Below are 22620 nucleotides of genomic sequence, written 5' to 3'. Positions count from 1 at the left end.
GAAAAATTAATTCGTTCTGATTATACCAACAAACATCAGAAGGAACATTTATTTTACATTTTTATTTTAAGTATGTTAGAATTAAAAGCTTAATTGTCAACCTGTATGAGGGAGGATACAATTTAATTCATTTTATTTATTTATTTGGAGATTAACCTGAACATTAACTATTCAATATTGTTTGATGAATGGAAGCTCATCTCCACCTCTGTGTGTGTGTGTGTATAAATATATATATTATATATAATATATATATAATATATAATACATGCCTGAAGGATGTTTCAGAGGTGACCTGTCGATTTCATCACAACTACCACAACGACCCCTTGTGGACCTGCAACCTAAACATTACATAATCTACAGCATTAAATATCCCAATGTATATAAATGATCAGAGAAACACAAATCAGAGAAAGCTGTGCACCATATACCAATGCGTTAAGATGGTAAATTGGTGTTTTCAAGGAACTAAATATGCTTATAAACAGGCTTCTTGGTCAGAGAGGAGCTATATTATATTATTATGTAAAGATTTACTGAAACAACTCCACACCTGCAAGATAAAACAAGGAGGAAATGTTGTTTTGCTATAAATCCGAATAACACACCAAATAGATTTCAATGAATTTAACGAAATATAATGAATATAATGAATATATGAGGTATTCATTTGTTTTTCCTTGTTAAATTTACACATCATTTTTTTTTTTTTTAAATTGGATTGGAAAATTATATTATATTATGGGATGTTGAAATGTAAAATGACGAGAGGTTTTTCTGTGGTACTTTTTAATCTGCAAAATTATATGATAATATTCCTAATCTAGTTTATTATGGCATGTTTTTTTATCTGTAAACGTAGAGCATCTCCATATTTTACTACTTCCTTAAAATGATTTCTAATGGGATAACCTGAAGTATTAAGATTATAGGATTTTAAGCAATTTACACAATAAAGTAGGCTAAGTACGAAAGAAAGAAATTGCTATGTCTATTTATTGCTGGTGCAGTTGGAGAGATTACAAAATAATGAGTATAATGATCTTTAAATACACCACATCTGCTTTAAACTGGCACAAAATGTTTTACTGCCCTTTTTAATATTGCCAGTAATAGATATTTTAGCTATTCCAACTCTTTTAATATTGTATTTCACACTGTAAAGGCTGAATATTTACACCACCTTATTATAAAATGAGGTAATATACTTTATGTACTCGAATAGGAGGATGAAGTTTGTTGAACTGGAAATTTCAGTTACTTTAGATTTAACTTTACATTAAACAACACAAGTTAAAACGCCGTTTGCATCATGATAAACATTTTATACCTCAACAAACTGTTCAGTAGACAACAAAGAAAACAATGTAATGAAGTATCAGTAAACCAGATGGAGGAGTCAGTGCCTCCAAAGTGCTGCCTCACATTGTTATTGGCCAGAAGCCAACATCTCACTGCTGGACTGCAGCCAAGGAGCAAGTGGCTAATGGACTGGAAAGATGACTGTCTCCTGTTAATTCATCCAGTAGCCTATCTACTACTGTTTTTATTAAACTCACATTTTTTTTCCTTTATGTGATTGAAGCTAAGATCCTTCATTTTGTTCAAATCCGCAGTAATAAATAAAATTAAAAGGGATATTTTACTTTAAAAATAGACACAAGAAAAATATCTTAATCAGAGAAACTCTATATAACAATGATAATAAATAAATAAATACATACAAATAACAAAATTAATAAAAATAATAATAGAAAGTTAAATTAAAATGAAATAAATAAATAAACAAATAAATTAAAATGAAATTAATAAATCAATAAATTTAAATAATAATAATAACAATAACAATAACAACAACAATAACTATAATAATAATAATAATAATAATAATAATAATAATAATAATAATAATAATAATGATAATACAAAATAAATAACAAAAATAACAAAATAAAAATAAATAAAATGCATTCAAACCGCATCTTCCCAGCTCTCTGCATATTAAACTGGACATCATAACATTTAGACATCTAGTGTGTCATAATTCCCGGCAGTACCTGAAGGCAGCATGGTGAGGTGTCCTTGTGTTCTATAAAATGACCTCTAGATGTCAGTATAACTCTGAACTCAATCAAACACTGGAGTTTGAACTTTAAAAACAATATTATTATGTGCAACTGATAGTGTGTCTCTTGCCAAAAAATATTATAGACTCAGTGATGAGTCATTGCATATTGATCATGCTGACAGCTTTCATATTATGATCCCCCCCCCCCTCTTACACATAATAGCCTATATTGTCTGTGCGATACTCTGCAAAAGAGAGATCATAGGAGCTCCGCCTCTTTGATACCCAAACCGGACTGTCTAAAGGAGAGAAACCAACCAACCACAGAGGCTGCATGAAAACCCCTCTGGTCTCCATCACCAGGCAGCATCATCTCTTCTGTCTTCTGTCTGTGTCCGGTGTCAGGTGGATGGATGGATCAGCTTCTGGGTGGGACTCCTGCAGCCAGCTGGAGTAAAGCAGCTCCAGAGAGGATGGACAGTTTGGAGAGATATCAGTGAGTGAAGCGTGTTGATGGGAACAACATCGCATACATATTCCCTGTTATATCTGTTGTGGTGATACCTCCTCACTCACAGGCTATACAATACTCAGCATCTGCAGAAAAAAACATGCATCTGCAGAAGAAAGTTAAAAATCTAACATCCAACTGCGTCAAGTAGTCAGTCCTCTGCGACAGGACTGCAACCATGTAGCCATGCACTTTTTATTTGTAGTTGTGCATTCAGAAGGATATTTGCAGCTTGCAGCCATGCAGGACACTTGAACTCTGCAGGGAAAGCAGATCCAGAGACAGAGAAGAGGTTTTTATTGTCGCTCCTGGTCTTGCAGCTTTGTGCCAAAACATGGCACGATTACGCAGGAAAGCGTGCATCGCTCTGTTCCTCTTCACGCTCTTCATCTTCGGGACCATGATGGGACTGAGGACCCTGAAGCCCAGTGATGGTTTCTCGGATCTGGCTCCAGGTTTGGAGCTCCTGCCGGTGAAGATGGACAGACACTCGTCCTCCACGTCTCCGGGTGGTCAAGCGCGTCCAGCTGGCAGCAACACCAAAGCGGTTCTGTCCAACTCCGGTCCAGAGGGAATTATATTTTACGATGTGCATATTTTCTACTACACCTGGTACGGAAACCAACACATGGACGGTAAATACATCCACTGGGACCACATCCTGGTGCCACACTGGGACCCCAAAATCGCCTCCAGCTACCCGAGAGGCAGACACATGCCTCCAGAGGACATCGGATCCAGTTTCTACCCAGAACTGAATCCCTACAGCTCCAGGGACCCGGACGTGTTGGAGTCGCACATGGAGCAGATCGGAGCGTCTGCAGCAGGTAGACAGTTCATGCAGAGATGCACCTTTGAATTTCTTGGAGAGAGATATATAGAAAAAAAAAAAGAGCTGAGTTGTTGTTTTTTTGTGATCAGATGCTGCTGCACACAATAATGCCCAATCCAATCCAATTTTATTTATAAAGCACATTTAAAAAGAACAAAAGTTGACCAAAGTGCTGTACAAGTATACATAAAAACATGAAAAACAACACAATAAAACACTAAGACCAACTTAAAACCAACAGGACATTAAAATAATAAGTGCGTTAAGACCAATAGGAAAGGAAAAAAGGATTAAAATAGTCAACTCTCATGCTGAGCAATGTGGAACTCTAAAAAAGCTCAACTTATTAGATCTACATTGTGGCGGTACTGAGTTCCCCAGACTTTAGTTGTTCAGTCAGAAGACTGAAAAACAGTTCCCATCCACATAATAATATAAAATAAAATGCCTTCTTAATAATAATAATGAACAAATGCCTCTTCAATAATGAACAAATGCCTCTATATTAACAAACAATTAAGGAAACTGAAATATTGGTTTGTGTTTTTCCTTTTACCCTCCTTTAAAGTTTTCCCAAATAAAATACACTAAAAGAAATGGGTATAAAGGGTTTCATTGAAAATCAACAAATGAATAGAATACAAAAATACAGCCTGCAGGCGTTAGGCTATTGTAAGGCAAGCCAGATCGTTGCACAAATAGTACTAAACGTCCCAGTGCAGGTAACCCAATTGGTTGGCACTTAACTTATTTCCCCAACTAGGAGTCAACACTCTCAACAAACAAAACACAAAGATCACAGAATCCCAAAAGGGCCCAAAACAGACCAGAGTTTCTGGTAAAGCTGATAACACATGTTGCATTGAGTGAAGGAGAGATCAGAATGACACTGGGTGTGCAGTTTCCCTCCTCTTTTAAGCCCTACAGAAAGGGTGTCGTTACACCCTGATTGGCCAAGAGGGGAATGCACCAAGCTGCTCTCAACTATCATTTAAGAGCCAGTCCCCACACCCTGCGCAACAGGTGAACTGAATAACCCTCTAATCACTCAGCAACTCAACCAAAAAAACACCAGGGAAAAGGGAAACAACAGCAAGCACCAGAGAATTGGCAGCTGCCACAACATTATGAGTAGACTATACCTTCCTGACTATCACAAGAGCGTCTGCAGCAGGTATACAGTTCATACAGAGATGCACCTTTGAATTTCTTGGAGAGAGATAGAAAAAAAAGAGGTGTGTTGTTTTTTTTCGTGATCAGCTGCTGCACACAATAATGTGGGACTCTATAAAGCTGCTTTGAGGAGCCACAAAACATTTTCAGCACCACACATCCACTGGACAGCTCCCTATACATGCTCCAGCTCAAAGTCCCCAAATACAGTATACTGTATATTATCTGCTGCTGCTGCACAGCACACAGAGAAACTTCATGCTTTTAAAAGCTTCAGTAATCAAGAGATCAACTTATTAGGTCTACATTATGAGTAGACTATATCTTCTTGACTATCAAAATATTGGTGTGGTTGAAATCAATATCAGGATATTAATAGAAGAAGAAGAAGAAGAAGAAGAAAGCTTTATTGTCATTGTATTAAATACAACGAGATTCCCAGTTGCCACTTCTGGTCATGTGCTTTAAAACAATTACTTGACAAGACTAAACGAGGCAGATAAAACATATAACAGGTAAAACACACACAGTTATATAAAACAAATAAAACAGGTAAAGTAGATGTTATAAATAAATATAAACAGAAGTGTTACACTAGAAGTATACAATATAAAAATAGATGTAATGTAAACAGAGGTAATTGTACTTGTAAAACAGGTAGGGTAGATGTAATAAATAAATAAATGTAAACAAAGGTAGTTGCACTTGAGGTGTATATTGCATCAACGATATTGCACAGACAGATGCAATAAGTATATATGTTAAAATATTCATATTGCAATGACCACATTTGAAATAGTCAATGTTTAATGTAATGAACTGTTCCACTTCTATGCTTTTCATTCGAAAATCACAATTTTGTCTGTTTTGTAATCGTTACTTTAATTAACAGAATTAGGTAAAACAATAACAAGGGGCTGTCATCAACCGAAGAAATTCTTAGTTTTACTAACACTCATACGGTTTTATCGATTAATCGATAGAGCTGTAAAATTGAGTTTCCCCACAAAGAGTCACACAAAAGCACCACTTTAACTTTTGTGTTTACCCAGGGCCGGTGCTAGCCCTTTTGGTGCCCTATAAGTGAAATTTGGATTTGGTGGCATACAAATGTTTAGTCAGTTTCACTACAACTTACACTTTTGTTAACAAACAAGTGCAGCTGGGCAGATGAAAAAGTGTGAGAAAGAGAGTTACGGGGTGAAAAGTGTATTTCTTTCTTTCTTTGTTACCTAAATGCTGAAATTGAGGAAGGCGCCAACCGGCACTTTAAAAAAAACACATCTATATTTTTTTCTTAATTTATTTTTAGAGTGCGACCAGCGCCCCGCAGAAGGTGGCGCACCTAGGCGACCGCCTATATGGCCTATGCCTTAGGCCGGCCATATGTTTACCAGACACATGCTCATAAATTTATTGGAAATACGTCATTCAGCCTGAAAAAAACACAAAAAATGACTAATCAACCAAAGAAATCTTAGTCGACTAAGACCAAATCGTCCGATTAGTTGATTAATCGGCTAAGAGGGTAAATATGGTCGTATCATTAGGATATATTTCCACTGAGAGTTAATAAATGTTAATATTTTTGTGACTTTATTTAATCAGGTAGCCTCATTGAGATCAAGATCTTTTTCAAGAGAGACCGCCTGACAAAACATTGATGGTCAAACAACCACTGCATTCAAGAACCAACACAGCAAAAGCTAGACAATCAACAATCAAGTGACACATAGATTTATTTACAAAAAATAACATGGCAAGAGTCATAAAACACATCTGATAAAAGAGCTTTAAAATCTTCAAGGGGAATAAAATAAGGTCAATTTAAAATGTGTGTAATTATCTGAGGTTAAGTTGAATTGTGTGCTGTACTAGTTACAAGACTTGTATAAGAGAGACCCCTAACGTCCCTTATCTCTGTTCTGAGAACTTCAGGCTTAGAGTTGTTTTTTGTACGTCTCATAAAATATTAATAGGTATGTTGTTAGTCCTTTCAAAAACTTGTATGGCTTCCCTAAAAGACAGCAAAGTCCTGTACCCTGGTGTCGAGTAACAGCCTGGTGCGTCTAGCCGTCAGCAGCCTACACATGATAGGCCCTGATGTTTCTCTCCTGCAGCTCAGTGGGTTATTGTACACCATCCGGAATGATGACCAGGCCATCCAGCCCTGTGAAACCTCCCCGCCGTGACAGATGGATTATGGGAGTGCTGGCTCACAATGCTCAGTTAAAATAATCCATTTAATTAGACACCACGGCCAGCCAAATTCCAAATAGTCCCGTTTGGCTTGATGACTGATTCCCCACCACTTCACAGAGCCCCATAAATAAAATGAGTAGCAGCGGCCATATTCTTAATAGACACGGACATAGTTGGATATTGTAATCTAATAGTCCCTAAAGCCCAACAGCAAGCGGACATTTATTTAATGAATTAGCTCTTAGTGCATATCCAATGTGCCAGATCCTCTCTGGTGCCAGGCACCATTGTGGCTGATATGAAGCTATTTCTCAGCCAGCATCTGAGCATGAGGAGGCATTTCTCTACTGGAATTTATGAGCTGTCACACACACAAGCTGCATGGAGAGATTGCCACTAAAACAAGACATAATAAATAGTACAAAGATGACAAGTGCATATTCATCAAGGATATGGGTGATGGGCAGGTAGGCATTCAGATGAAAAGAATCAGCTCTCATACAGCCATGGATGAATTAGTGAACAGGTCTACCGAGGACAGACCCAGGTGGACCCAAAGCTTCAGGGGGCCACGGAGCCAGAGCCTCTGTTTGAAGTGAATGTCAGCAGTTCCTATAGTTAACAAACTGCAGGCTTAAGAGTGTTTCTATGTCAAAGCAGATGCCATGATTACTGTATTAACAATATTTGTGCAACACACAACATGAATGACCTCTATGAGTCGCAAAACGACCACAAGGAGACGCAGAATGACTACAAAGCCACGTCAAATGAACACCGAGAGTTGCAAAATGGCCACAGAGAGACGTCAAATGAACACAGAGAGATGCAAAACGACCACAAAGAGACGTCAAACGAACACAGAGAGTTGCAAAACGGCCAAAAAGACATGTCAAACGAACACAGAGAGTTGCAAAACGATCACAAAAAGACGTCAAACGAACACAGAGGGTTGTAAAATTGCCACAAAGATACGCAAAACAACCACAAAGAGATGCAAAACGAACACAGACAGTTGTGAAATGGCCACAAAGAGACGCAAAACGACTACAAAGAGACACGTTTTGCTCTATGTGGTGTCTTGCTTCTATTTAGGTGGGGTTTGGGGCCTTTTACATATCTGTGCCCAAGGACCCATCGTCTCATAATCCAACTATGCATACAGTGTCTCACCACAAACCTTACCAGCAACAGTCTGGTCTTAGAAAATTCGGTAATTACCCTAATGTTCTACCAGGGCAGACATTTCAATGTGTTCAATAAAAGCGCAACTGACTGTGTTCGTTCGATGGTCTCAAATAGGTCTGTAAAACTGTGTGAAGGGCTGCGTGAAAACTTCCACTATAGATTAATGAATGCAAACGTTTTTCAGCTTCCGTTTCTCCCCACAGGATTGTCAGCATTTCTTACAATCCGCATGAATTTCATACATCATCTCAACAATAAGATAACACTTTAGAGGTTCATATGCATTTTGGATATAAGTTCTCAGCAGTAGATGCTCTCTGAGGTATTACCCAGTGTACTGGTCCAGGATGGATGATCAGACTGATGAGTTTCCGTGTGTCTCCAGGGGTTCTGATCCTGTCCTGGTATCCTCCCGGCCTGGCTGACGACAACGGGGAACCCGCTGAGGATTTGGTACCAGCTGTACTGGATGCTGCATATAGACACAACCTCAAGGTAAAAGGCATCAGCACATTTTGAGTGTGTGTGTGTGTGTGTGTGTGTGTGTGTGTGTGTGTGTGTGTGTGTGTGTGTGTGTGTGTGTGTGTGTGTGTGTGTGTGTGTGTGTGTGTGTGTGTGTAAAAGTGTGTGTTTGTGAGACCTGAAACAAAGTGGTGAAATAGTCCAAGGCTGGAACAAGAGCAATGAATCAAATCCATAGTGAGTAATGATATTCAGCTCAGTTTTTATGCTTAATGCATGTTGTCGCAATAAAATGAGTGTTGATTGTTCATTGATTTGTCCATTTTAAATCAGCAGTTGTTGATGGAAGAGTTGGTTTTCCATCAATAATGCTGGCATGGGCTTTGCAGTGGGTATTTTTTATTTATTTAACCAGGTAAATCCCATTGAACAAGCCTCTCTTACAAGCAAGACCTGGCCAAGACGGCAGCATAAAAAGTTGGAGATTAAACAATTCAAAATAAGGCAACAGATAAAACAATACCTGTGATGGAATAATTGATATACAAGTTATCTTTGGAAGGAAGAGGTCCGGAGCTGATGATGTCTTACAAAAGAAGGTTTATTGAAGCTTGATCAAGGAGAATTGTCAGGTCTCCACAATAGATGCTCTCTGCGTGAAGGCCTCACAACTCTGTCCTTCCTCCCCGGTGCTCAGTGTCTTACCCCTTATCATGTTATGACTTACTTCGTTCCTCTGGTATCTCTGACCCTGGTTGCCCTAGCGACTGGCTCTACGGTCTCCACTACAGGCACAGCTGTACAGATAACGGTGGCTCCTCTAGACAGGACTCCAACCCAAGAATGTCAACAGAGGGACACTCTGACAAACACTCTGACCTTTCTACCAATAAGAGAGGAATTGATGGAAAATTCCATCACAATACCAAAAGCACATTTTAATACTAAAATAAGACTAAAGGAGAAAAAAGACAACTAAGGCAAGGCAAGGCAAGGCAGCTTTATTTGTATAGCACATTTCAACAACAGGGCAATTCAAAGTGCTATAAAAGCATATACCAGAAGGTTTACAGTTATCTTAAATTCTGTGAGACATTCATCAAATGAATTCGCTTTTGCAGACTGTTCCAAGTGGCTAGAGCGGAAAACATAAAGGCTTCCTTATCTCTGTCGTACACGAGAGACAGACATACTGTATATGTCTTGTGATCTGAGATAATGATTGCAAGATGGACACTGTGAAGTAAATTAGCAGGGATATGAATGTAATATACCCAGAACAGCTTTATAAATTAAAATATACCAGGGAGAAACAGGACTTGTGTCTAAAATACAAACCTAACTTCAGTCTCAGGTTGCTTAACAGAAAGACATGCATAAAGCCAAATACATATACAGTATAATTGTAACAGTTGTCGTCCTCTGAGCTGTCCACAATGTCCACAATGTCTGTAGGCCAGTATTAGAAAACAACATCAACCTAGTTTTATTTGACTTTAGTGGTGGACTGTGTTTATGAAATGTATCTGGGAGAGAAGAACGACAGCTATACAACACATCATCATCTGCATAGCATTGAGTATTAGTTCCATGCACATTAAAGGTACAGCGTGTATGATTTGGTGACATCTAGTGGTGTGGTTGCAGATTGGAACCAACTGAGTATGCCTCCTCTCACTCCTCCCTTTTCCAGACAATGGTAACGTGAGCCGCCGAGTGCAGAACTGTGGTAATGCTATTCGCCTCGCTCAGAGGCCATCCTTACCATAATAACACTACTTTAGGAGCAACGGAAGTCAGATGTCTTCTGATGGTACAACGGCTTTGCACTCTGCGGCTCACGTTACCGCAGTTTCACAAGTCCGAGAACTACGGTGGCCTTCAGGTAACGTAAAAACATGAAAGGCTCTCTCTAGAGCCAGTGTTTGGTTAGTCTGTTCTGGGCTACTGTAGAAACATGGTGGATCAACATGGTGGACTCCATGAAGACGACCCGCTCCCTATGTAGATATGAAGGGCTCATTCTAAGCTAACGAAAACACAACGATTCTTAGTTTCAGGTGATTATACACTAATGAAAACAGAGTTATGTATTCATATCTAAGTTATATTCCATTTCTGCTCATAGATCCCCCAAAATGCTACACACTGGCCCTTTATGAGATAGACTAAGAGAAAATAAAAGTAGGCCGAGCACAGAGCCTTGAGGCACTCCATTAGATACAGTAAGCCAGCTTGATCTGTGCCCACTAACTTTCAAACACTACAAACTAAACTAAAGGCTACAGATAACACAGATAATGTGCTGTATAGTAGTATTTAAGTAGGCTAATTGTGTAAAACTTCCAACTTGTTGAACTTCAATGTCATTGCCAGGAGAGATATCCATTATTTCAGGTTGCCAGAATAGGAATGAGGCTAAAGGTTAGATGTGTAAGTATGATTGTCTGTCCATTATCTCTCCATCCATTCATCTCACTAAGAGCACAGTGACACTGGAGCCACAGAAGGATTAATGATGCTTCACAGAGGTGAGTAGAGAGCTTAACACTGCACAGGATAGTAATCTCAAAGCAGCCGATGTGCTGTGGTGAGTTATACACTGAAGCGGCAGTTTGTTTTTGTCACAGGAGAGGCAGGCTGGGAGCTTTTGAACTTGTTCTGCTGCCTCTTATAAAGCTGTCTGTGCTACTCAGGGATTTGACTCCGGATGTTTGCAGCTGCAGTGACATCTCCAGCATTAGGGCGAAAAAACAGGTCAAATAGCTGCTGGATTAGTTGTTCAATGGGGATTGAATGAGCTCAGGAGCAAGTCAGCAGGGTGGAGAGGTAGGGGGTTGCAAAACCACATGACCGATTTGCCAATTAGGTTGGAAAATGGCATGTTGAAGGAAATAACTGCCTCCTGTCACTGTATCGAAGGCTTATTAATCTTTTACAGGGAAAGCTTGCTCGTAATGCGATACAATTCATGTCAGATGCTCTCCAGATAAAGATAAAGAGGAAGGGTAAAGAAAGATAAGAGATTATGACACAGAGATTAGAGGTTTGAGGTGTTTTATTTGTCAGATTTCCCCCGTAAAAAATTCTCTAAAATGAGAGTTGAAGAAAGATACATCATGTGTTCATGTGCATATTTGAAAAGCTACTCAGAAGCTATCTGTATGAATTTGAAATGACGTATAAGAGAGACAGGCTTGTAAGAGTTTTTCTATGTCAAAGCAGGTGCCATTAATAATGCACCAACACACTAAATGTTTAAGTAAAGACAGATCAGCCAGCCGACCAGATAAAAGCATCAACATTACTGTAAGGTTTTATTTGAGTTACCATGGTTTTTAGAGCTGAAACGATTAGTTGATCGATACCTACTACGAAAATACCTACTGATAGAAAGTCAGTAGGTATTTTGATCATTAATGTTTTAATCATTTTTTAAGGAAAAATAATGGAAACTATTCTCTATAGCCTCTCATATATGAGGATTTGCTGCTATTCTTTGTCAAATTATTGTGAACTAAACATTTTTGGGGCTTTGGAGACATTTCAAGATGCCACCTTTTGCAAGATGCTTTTTTTTTTTTTTTTTTTTTTTTACTATTTATTGTTATTGTACAGACCAACGATTAAAAAACAAATATTGTTAACGAAAATAATTGTTACTTACAGCCCTAATGATGTTCATAGGAAATTAAAAACAGGGGCCATAGATTTTTTTTAGCAGTCAGACCCCCAATTTAGTGGTGTCTCACTTTAAGAAGCACACCTGTCTTACATTTGAGCAATCATACAAAATGTATCAAACTTTGGGGAAAAAACACCACTACTGTTACTGAGTAAGATTCATATATCTGTGTGGAAGTCAGGAGGTTCCACATGTAATTGTGTTTTGATTAGGGCTGTCAATCGATTAAAATGTTTAATCGCGATTAATCGCATGATTGTCCATAGTTAATCACGATTAATCGCTGTCAAAATGAACGTTAAAGGGAGATTTGTCAAGTATTAAATACTCTTATCAACATGGGAGTGGGCAAATATGCTTGCTTTATGCAAATGTATGTATATATTCATTACTCGAAATCAATTAACACAAAACAATGACAAATATTGTCCAGAGACCCTCACAGGTACTGCATTTAGCATAAAAAATATGCTCAAATCATAACAAGGCAAAATGAAGCCCAACAGGCAACAACAGCTGTCAGTGTGTCAGTGTGCTGACTTGACTATGACTTGCCCCAAACTTTATTTGATTATCATAAAGTGGGCATGTCTGCAAAGGGGAGACTTGTGGGTACCCATAGAACCCATTTTAATTCACATATTTTGAGGTCAGAGGTCAAGGGACCCCTTTGAAAATAGCCATGCCAGTTTTTCTCGCCATCTTCACTCTAGCTTTAAAACTGAGCCCGCTACAACCTAAAAATCGCAAGTTGTGTTAATGCATTATTATCGCGTCACTTTTGACAGCCCTAGTTTTGATGTATGTTCCTATTTTAACGTATAGGACCAAAAATAACCAATCACTTAACTACAAGGAAACAAGTTGTATTTACAACTTGCTGAAGTTATCACCAAGGTTAATTACAAAGCAAAGTCGTTGGAAGGATCATTATAACGCAATTCATTATGATGCCAGTGTTTGTATCCTGATGAGAAGATAAAGATAATTTATTTTCCAGCAGCAATGTGACACATATTGGCCTCGTCCGCCGTATAAACAACTCTGATGAGAGGCGGTTTGTCAGGCCAGTCTGTCAGATTTGATATCACATTTGTTTAGTCTGCTGTTTGGCTGCAGGCGAAGAAATAATGTATCTCCGTGAGGGCGAGACAAGAACGCCAGGATTAGACATGCAACGCTGAGCTGATGAGGTTTTACACATAATGCTGTCAAGAGAGAAGCTAATAGATTGAATTTAATGCCATGCTATATTGTCATGAGTGACCGAGCAAGCACGACAATTTCATAAAACGCGTGGGGAGAAACAGATCGTGATATGCTTTCTACAAATCAACTGAACATTTGAAGTACAGTAAGTGCTGTCTTTAGAAAGCACACAGAACATCACAATCCGACAGCCGAGCGGAGAAAACCTTAGAATATTTTCTTTCTGTATACAGCAGCATGTTGAGTGCAGCATTTCCAAGCATCCTCTTCCAGTTCTGCTTGTTTGTGATGAACTCCTCCCACTCCCTCGGCACAGAAGGACATTTATCTTTGGAGTGTTTCTTCTTGCATAATTTCAGCAAAAATGCTGACAAGGTAAAGAACTTTTGCTGTGATCATTTGGAACTCTAATGCAAATTTTCGAAAGCAACAACCTTAAATAATTTCTTTGCTCTTTTCTACTGAGAGGCTGAAGGCTAAAAGGAAGGGGGGGGGGAGCCCAAAGGAGGACAGATGGTCCCAAAGGGGCAGCGGCAACAGTCCAAAAAAATGTATCAGATCAGGATTCAGGAAACACACATTATCTGCAATGTGCTTTTAGTAGCAAAGTGGCTACTAGCCAAACTGAGAAATGCTTGTGAGAATGCATGAGCAGTTTTGCTTTGGCCCTTGGAGATTCTGTATAATGACACAATACTAATGTTATATTACTGGAAAAAGATGAGCAAATGATACAAAGATGAGACAAAGACAGAAAACACCAGGAAGAATGAACTCTCAGAAATCTTCTGCATAAAACAAATAAAACGTATTCTGTGAAAGAGAGATAGGATACCTGTCCATATGTACTTTGTTTTGCCATCTGACATCTTTGTCCTTCCTTGTCCTGCGCTGTCTTGTCTTGTTTGCCAGACAGCAGCACTCCTCCTGACTGAGAACAAGGATTACAGTGAGCTCGGCAGTCTTCCTAACTAACTGCTTGACAGAGCAATCTACGACAGCATGTGAATGAGTCTTTACAGTGGTTTTATGTGGCTCACTGCGGCATGAATACGGCATTAACCTTTCCAAGATTCATGGCCGGATTCATCTATTAGTGGGGCCCCGGGCAGAAGTTTGCACCTGGGCCCCTATTGCTCCCCCCGATATTCAGTTTACTATCATATAAAACAGAGAAAAGCATCAGATTCTCACATTTTAGAAGCTGGAACTGAAGCAAATACAGCATGACTTGGTGTTGTAGAGGACTGTTGCTCTCCACCAACACCTCCTCCTTCACTTGCACTCTTCTCAGGAGGAGGAGGAGGGAAAAATTAATAAATTAGAGTATGATCACCATCATTTGCCAACTAACATCCAAACACACACCTCCTACTATGATATTACTCTGCTAGCTACAACAACCTACGAGCTAATGGTCAAATGATGGGTGGCTAGTCGCCCGAAGCCACATCTGATTGGAGAAAGTTATGTATATGCCCACCGAGTTTAAGATGATGATTCAATATTTTAATGTTTTACAAGAGAAAAGAGGGATTTTGCTATAAAAAATTCTCAAAAAGACTTTTTTGGGACATATTTTTGGCATATAACGAGATACCTTAATTCACATATCACATATTTGGCATAATTGCATGCTCACAAATTAAAATTAGGGATGCACAATATGGATTTTTTTCAGCTGATACCGATAAGCGATAATTACCTGCCTCTCATGGCCGACACCGATACAATAACCTGTGGCGGTACTGAGTTCCCCAGACTTTAGTTGTTCAGTCAGAAGACTGAAAAACAGTTCCCATCCACATAATAATATAAAATAAAATGCCTTCTTAATAATAATAATGAACAAATGCCTCTTCAATAATGAACAAATGCCTCTATATTAACGAACAATTAAAGAAACTGAAATATTGGTTTGTGTTTTTCCTTTTACCCTCCTTTAAAGTTTTCCCAAATAAAATACACTAAAAGAAATGGGTATAAAGGGTTTCATTGAAAATCAACAAATGAATAGAATACAAAAATACAGCCTGCAGGCGTTAGGCTATCGTAAGGCAAGCCAGATCGTTGCACAAATAGCACCTAATCGTCCCAGTGCAGGTAACCCAATTGGTTGGCACTTAACTTGTTTCCCCAACTAGGAGAGTCAACACTCTCAACAAACAAAACACAAAGATCACAGAATCCCAAAAGGGCCCAAAACAGACCAGAGTTTCTGATAAAGCTGATAACACATGTTGCATTGAGTGAAGGAGAGATCAGAATGACACTGGGTGTGCAGTTTCCCTCCTCTTTTAAGCCCTACAGAAAGGGCGTCGTTACACCCTGATTGGCCAAGAGGGGAATGCACCAAGCTGCTCTCAACTATCATTTAAGAGCCAGTCCCCACACCCTGCGCAACAGGTGAACTGAATAACCCTCTAATCACTCAGCAACTCAACCAAAAAAACACCAGGGAAAAGGGAAACAACAGCAAACACCAGAGAATTGGCAGCTGCCACAAACCGATAGTTTTACATTTTTGTATTCTAAAAAGAAGTTCATAACCTGTAGTTCATTATGCACACCTGAGGGTAAGAAACGCTAAGATGTAGCGAGTAACGATGGATGATTTAATATTTCAGAGCTCCAACCTAATCAAATCTAGCTGACATCACTATTGTTAACACAACGAAAACAAAGAACAGTTCTGACTCTTCAAATGTTCATTTATTTTTTTTTCTAGTAAAGTACATAAAAACTTCACAAACATACTTTGGCTTTTATGGAGCATTTTGCCTAGGAATTAAAATCAAATGCTTTGACATATAATCTCTGTTAAGTCAGACATGTCAATGTATACTCAAAACGCCTACTGCATCGAAGTGTGCTTGTTAAGTCAATGAAAGCAATTTGGCTTCCTATTATTGGCCGATACTTTTTCAGCTATACTCGTTATCAAAATAATACATTATAAATGTTCCATTATCAGCCCGATACATATTGTGCATCCCTCGTTAAAACTGAAATGAATGGAAACTGGAGCAGAGCTATCTCACCAAAAAACAAATCCAACATCCATCATACTGGCAATCCCACACCACACACAGCTAAAAACACACTGACCCCTCTTTCAGGTAACGCTGTACAAGAAAGCAATGTACTTTTCATTATATAAGTTGAACAGTATTTCAGCAGCACCCACACACAGCTCATGTAGAAGCCTGTGTTCTGTACGGCGGAGTTGGAGAGCGAATCGCATAGAGCCTCCACAGCACAGAGCTGCTGTTCGACCTCAACTCCAAGTGGAGCTGAAATAGTCCTCCTGCCCAGTGGGAGGGTGGGGGCGGGTTGGTGCGGGACAGGGTGGGGGGGCTGATTGGAAGCTGGAGCGGAGGGGGAAATGTGCTTCATGGGTCTCATGACTCAGTTTGCCTCTCTGAACAATCTGCACCCTGAGGGGCTGTAAAAGTTCTATCCAGTAAGTAGGCCATGTAGCTGCATGTACACAGGGGAATAACGCCAATGGGTGCCCTATGATAGATCACCACACTGCTACATTATTGTGTCTGACCACAGAGCGAAACTGACACTCTATCACGGAGAAATATGCTCAGCTTTGTTGAAATTGATCGAATTGTTATAAGGGTCTGGACCTTTATCTTCGTGTTGGCTCACATCCCTCCTTTAGTGCTTTCTGCATGACATGGCACTAAATTCCACTCTGCTCAGCATGAATCATGGGGCTGATCCTGGCTTATGCTGTCAATGTTTATGAGGTATTAAAATGCGTAGACTCTGTCTCATTTACTTCTAAATTACCACAGAGTAATGGGCCAGTGTGTTTGGAAAATGAGCTTTCTAGTGGCCTGCGTTCTGCTGCAGTGAACAGGAGACCATACCAGCTTTTTTTTCTCCCCCCTCTGTGGATGATAATTATATATCCGCTAATGCCCACAGTTTTTCAAAAATAGGTTCATATTTGATCTCGCTTTATTACTTTACAAGAAGTCCAGAGAGTTATGTCTTCACAAACACTGTTTCCGTGCTATGATTTACTCAGACAGCCAGGATTTTCCTTCCCTCTATCTTTCTTCAAATTGACATTTTGCCAGCATAGTGCACCATCCAAATGTATGTTTTGCAGCACATAAAAGCACTTAGCATCTCCATTAGTGACACGAGTGGTTCTGCTTTTCTTGCCTCCAGTTGACAGTTTATCTATAGACATTTGCAGTTTAAAACAATTTGCTAGGCTTTAGCCAATTCCAAACATCACTTTAATCCATTAGTACACTTATGCTCAATGTCATCGTGACACAGTCAGAGCAGCCAACTGGTCCTTTTTTTCCACAGAGAAACACCAGTGCAGTGAGCACTCTTTATCTTTATGCAATACAGCTTCCCTAAAATTTGAACAGACAACAGGCACACCGTTATAAAATACATGTAACCAAGATTAAAGGAACAGTGTGTAACTTTTAGGGGGATCTATTGGCAGAAATGGAATATAGCTGCAGCACAGCTGGTATGAGAAAAATAAGAAACCGAAAACACAAGTATGCATTAAGTGAATTGTCTCTGCAACTATAAAATGAATTACCATGAAATTTGCTACACTAATGTCCCTCTCAGGATGTAACAATTATTATTATTATTAATAACTCTGGTGATCACTTAAACGATCAGGTCAAAAATGTGATTTATCCGCTCCGTCTTATTCTTGTTCAAGCTAAATACTGGTCTAAATGCAGACTTTCATGAGGGTTTTATAAGAGATAAGAAAGGAATCATACAACACAGGCGAGGTATGCTCACTCGATGACATCTTACATCCATTTAGTTGCTGTTGGCCTCCAGCATCTTAAAAAGCCCCTGTCCTTCACATTGTCCCCCTTGGGTGTCCACTGCTCGAGAAAAGAAAAGTGTTTCACTCTGATCATGCATTATTCAAAGTCTCCGAATTCTCTGGCCGTTCCTTAAAATATTCAACTTAAGCACTTTTTGTGTCACTTCAGGTCCCCTTGTTCCTGCTGCTTTTGTTCATCAATTGCAAATACACGTTTCTAAGTGAGCCATTGACTTTAACGTTACAGAAGTCTCCAGAGGGGCCGCACTTAGGGTGAAAAACCTCTACAGTGTGACTGAAGTTGAAAATGAAACAGTGAAAACATGGTTCTTCACAGTCGCATCCTGTCCAAAAAGATCTGCTTGAATGGCTAACTGTGGCATGCTGTACTGGTGGCCAAAGCTTGTGTTACACTCTTTTATTCATAGGTTTTTAGAAAACATATAAACAAGGGGGAAGACTAGGGTACTAGGGAAGGGAAACCAGATGCCAGAGGCTATGCTTTAGGGCCACACAAGGTCAAAATGGTGCACGACTAACTTGTTTTGCAGAATCGAAACAGTATAACTAATCAGTAATCAGATCAGCTGTAACAGCCTTTAACTATCAGATAATATGATTCTTACTAAGCTATTTCCTTCCTAACAAACTTTAATTAAAAACCATATTGTCATGGGATTATACTATCGCCCTATTCAGCCCCCATCTGTGACTGTGGTGTCTTTTTTTCATGGAAAGTAACAAGGTGTGCTTCTTTTGTGCATGTTTTCCCAGGTTGCATTTCACATCCAACCATACAGAGGAAGAAACGACCAGAGCGTGCACGACAACATCAAGTATATCATTGACAGGTAGGCTGCTCTTCTCCATCACTGACTCAACTTCGATAGAAAAACCATTAAGATTTTATGCACAGTTGAAAGAACATTAGTTACAAAACTGGATTACTTTTAGAAAGCATGTGATTATATAAGGCTAGTTTTCATGACTTATTGATGAGTTTTTGAAGAAACAGCAATTTTTCCAAGAATCAAGGTTGCTCTGAAAAGGAGCACCAGTCAGGTATATGCAAACTTAAAAGCACAAAGCCCCCAAATATATTCAGTTTCCAACTCATTTTAACAAGAAATAGAGCAAGTCTTCATATTTTGCCTCCATAGTGATAGCGAGGTCAGTTTGTCATTAAATGAGGAGTCAGTTACCCTTTGACCTTTTCTCTAGCTCCCCTATTTGGTCATAATTTCCCCTCAACCAACATGTTTGTCTATGACAACGTATCCTGAAACTATTGGCTGGGTTTCCATTAAATTTGCTGTGGACGTTCATGGTACTCAGAGGATAGATCTTAATGGTTTTTTTTGACCCTATAAACCTTCTTTAATAGACAGTTTCCCCTTTTGTTGCCGTAGATACAAGTTGACAACATTGACATTTCCTCAACTTCTAAGTTGATGTGGTGAACTTCCAACAGTTGCTTATTCTTCTGAAGTCGTGTTTTTGGCCAACTGGCGAATGAAGGTCCAATATTAACCCTCGTTCAGCTCCGATTTTGGTCGCCACCAACTCCTGAGGGAAATAACAACAAGATTGTCAAGAAACTTACTGAGCAGATTCGGGCTCCTCAGAGGATAAACCGTTTCCATTTTCAAAACGAGCTTTTCTCGTGTGTTTCTAAAGCAGCCATCTGATTGGTTGTTTTCCTTCAGTGCTGTGAAATCTTGCAAATGCCATTAGCAGCGCCGGAGAACCCAGAGGAACGTTATTTTTTCAATTAACATTTTATCATATTTGTTCAAAGTTAGCGACTGTAGCTTTAATCAACTAATCATTAATCAACTAACTGTTTCAGCACTAACCTACCATGTTATTAATTTACTGTATTTTTGTCTTTTAAAGGTATGGTGACCATGGAGCCTTCTACAAGTTTACTTCCAGCACAGGGAAGAGTCTTCCTCTATTCTACGTCTACGACTCCTACCTGACTCCTCCAGAGTCCTGGGCCGAATTCTTGACTCCCACCGGCTCCCACAGCGTGCGCGGCTCAGCCTACGACTCCATGTTCATTGCGCTGATCGTGGAGGAGCGCCACAAGCACGACATCCTCGCGGGTGGTTTTGACGGCATGTACACTTATTTCGCCTCCAACGGCTTCTCCTTCGGCTCTTCTCACCAGAACTGGAAGGCCATCAAGGCCTTTTGTGACGGCAACAACCTCCTCTTCGTCCCCAGCGTCGGACCCGGTTACATCGACACCAGCATCCGGCCGTGGAACAACCACAACATGCGCAACAGGGTGAACGGTCGCTACTACGAGACGGCCCTGCAGGCGGCGCTGAATGTGAGGCCGGAGGTCGTCACCATCACGTCTTTTAATGAATGGCACGAGGGGACGCAGATAGAGAGGGCGACGCCCAAAAAAACAGTGACCCGTGTGTACTTGGACTATCAGCCACATGGACCCGATCACTACCTGGAGTTGACCCGCCGCTGGGTTGAGCAGTTCAACAAAGAGAAGGAGCATTGGCTCATGTGAGCTTTCGTCGAACTGAAACAGCATGCTGTAGTGGAAGTGTGTGTACACATAAAGGAGAAAGAACAAAGGAGAATGTAGTGACTGATCAGTGTCAATGTGAGTCCACAAGGACATGCTTTTACCTTTGACTTGACTGGGTGTGAGAGGTTCTGCAGGTATGCACACATGCAAATCTGCAATAACAGGACACTGTGTCGCTGGTGTGACTCATCTCGGTTGAGTTTCTGGGTAAAGCAGCATTAAAAGGGTGATTCTCTGGTCTTTGTTCACTTGATGCAACTTAATGAACAATTGTCTCAAACACACTGAGAAAACCGTCACAACGTACGGGCCTTGTCTCCCTCTCTACAGTTAAATACTAGAATTAATTACAATAGCACGACACTTTTATAGTTTCACTTTCATCCACGACTGGCTGTCAAAACCGAATGAGAAACTGATGGTGATTTTTTTTGTGTATTCGAAATCGCATGCTGTACTGCATACTACATACTCAATCTGTATGTACTGCCTATTCAATTGACGATTAAGTATGGCGTTACCAGCAGACTGAAGTAAACTCAGGCAATAGATCTTCTCTCCATCACATGACTGTAACGATCACGATGCTACAGAATGAAAATTGCTTATCACAAATATAAATCAACATTACCTCTTTACTCAATTATATATTTTCAGTATTATTTCAAGTTAAAAGTATAAAATATTTTTATGTTTTCTACAGTACATTATACTGTATAAGTGAGCTCCCGCACTTTCCCCCCCGAGGCCCTGATCAGACAGAGCATGTTTTGCAGGTTTAAAAAGCGAGGCACACCACACTGCCTTTTTTTGTTGAAGAAGCCCAATCATAATTGTATTGTTGCTAGGCAACCACCGAATGAATGCCAACGTTAGCTTCACACAAACCTTGAACTGTACGCTACCTAATAGTTAGCACAGTTTAAAGTAATGAAAACAACTTACCCAAAATCTCAAGTACGGCACTAATTTGCGTCCAGGCTTCAGATCACGGTAACTACAGTTGGTGAAGTCATATAGATCCGGGTATCCAGCAAAAGCCACCACAATGAGGAAAAAACGCTAATGACATTGGGCACTTTTCTGCAAAAACGCAATGCATTTTGGGGCAGTTGAGTGTGTCCAGTAAGCTCACGTCTCATACTCATAAATTCTTGCTAATCTAGCGTACATCCGGGCATTTCTCACATACTCAAAATCCAAATACTGTGCAGTTGGAACGCAATACACACTCAATTTGAACTCCCTACTAATTCTTACTAGTATGAATAGTATTTTAGTATGCGATTTCGAACACAGCCATGGTGTTTTGAAAGCAGTAAGTGGGGGTTTAGCATGCAAGTAAAGATAAGAGTTTAACATTTTGGAAAATACTTTAATTCACATTCTGGCAGACAGTTGGATGAGAAGGTTGATACCGCTCTCATATCTGCCCGTTAAACGGGGAAACAGCTGCCTGCTTCTGTCCAACGGTCATAAAAGTACCAGCACCTCTAGAGATAATTCATGAACACATTATACCTCATTTGTTTAGTTAAGTGTGAAAATGACTTGTTGGGGTTTTACGACTGTTTCTTGGCCAGGTGCAGTGACTTTCTGGTTGCCTGGCAACTTAATGGTTACATCAATCAGTGTTCATCGTGGGCACCTTCTGTCACTTAAGTAACATCACCAGAATCAGAAGTTAAGTGTTAAGGCCAAGGTTCAATATTTTGGAGTGGCTATATGAATAAAAACGGACCACTTACTGGAGCACTCTGCTGTATGGATTGGTGTGATTTAGATTTGATGAAATCCTGCTGTCTATTAAAGTAAAAGCTACTTTCAGACGGAGGCATTTTTGAGAATAAAAGTATGCTCTTTGGTTGTGAAAGGCGCTTCTGAGTGGTTTCTGCTTTTTTT

At 39.7% G+C, this 22620-nt stretch overlaps 1 protein-coding gene and 1 long non-coding RNA gene across 2 annotated transcripts; one reads left to right on the top strand and one right to left on the bottom strand.

The window, feature by feature from the left end:
* The first annotated feature begins 2262 nt into the window (after positions 1–2262).
* On the top strand, positions 2263–22600 carry LOC119497112 (glycoprotein endo-alpha-1,2-mannosidase-like protein). The gene is made up of 4 exons (XM_037784975.1): positions 2263–3409; positions 8363–8472; positions 18939–19015; positions 20061–22600. The coding sequence occupies exons 1-4, from the start codon at positions 2917–2919 to the stop codon at positions 20695–20697; spliced, it is 1317 nt and encodes a 438-aa protein (XP_037640903.1). The 5' UTR covers positions 2263–2916; the 3' UTR covers positions 20698–22600.
* Positions 4748–21885, bottom strand: LOC119497116. The gene is made up of 4 exons (XR_005208872.1): positions 21812–21885; positions 12911–12914; positions 11589–11595; positions 4748–4758 (listed from the first exon to the last, which is right to left on the bottom strand). It is a non-coding gene; the product is annotated as an uncharacterized LOC119497116 (long non-coding RNA).
* Positions 22601–22620: the final 20 nt, after the last annotated feature.

The sequence above is a fragment of the Sebastes umbrosus genome, chromosome 11 (assembly GCF_015220745.1).
Source record: "Sebastes umbrosus isolate fSebUmb1 chromosome 11, fSebUmb1.pri, whole genome shotgun sequence".
Lineage (NCBI taxonomy): Eukaryota > Metazoa > Chordata > Actinopteri > Perciformes > Sebastidae > Sebastes > Sebastes umbrosus.
This window is presented reverse-complemented; position numbering and strand designations above follow the sequence as displayed.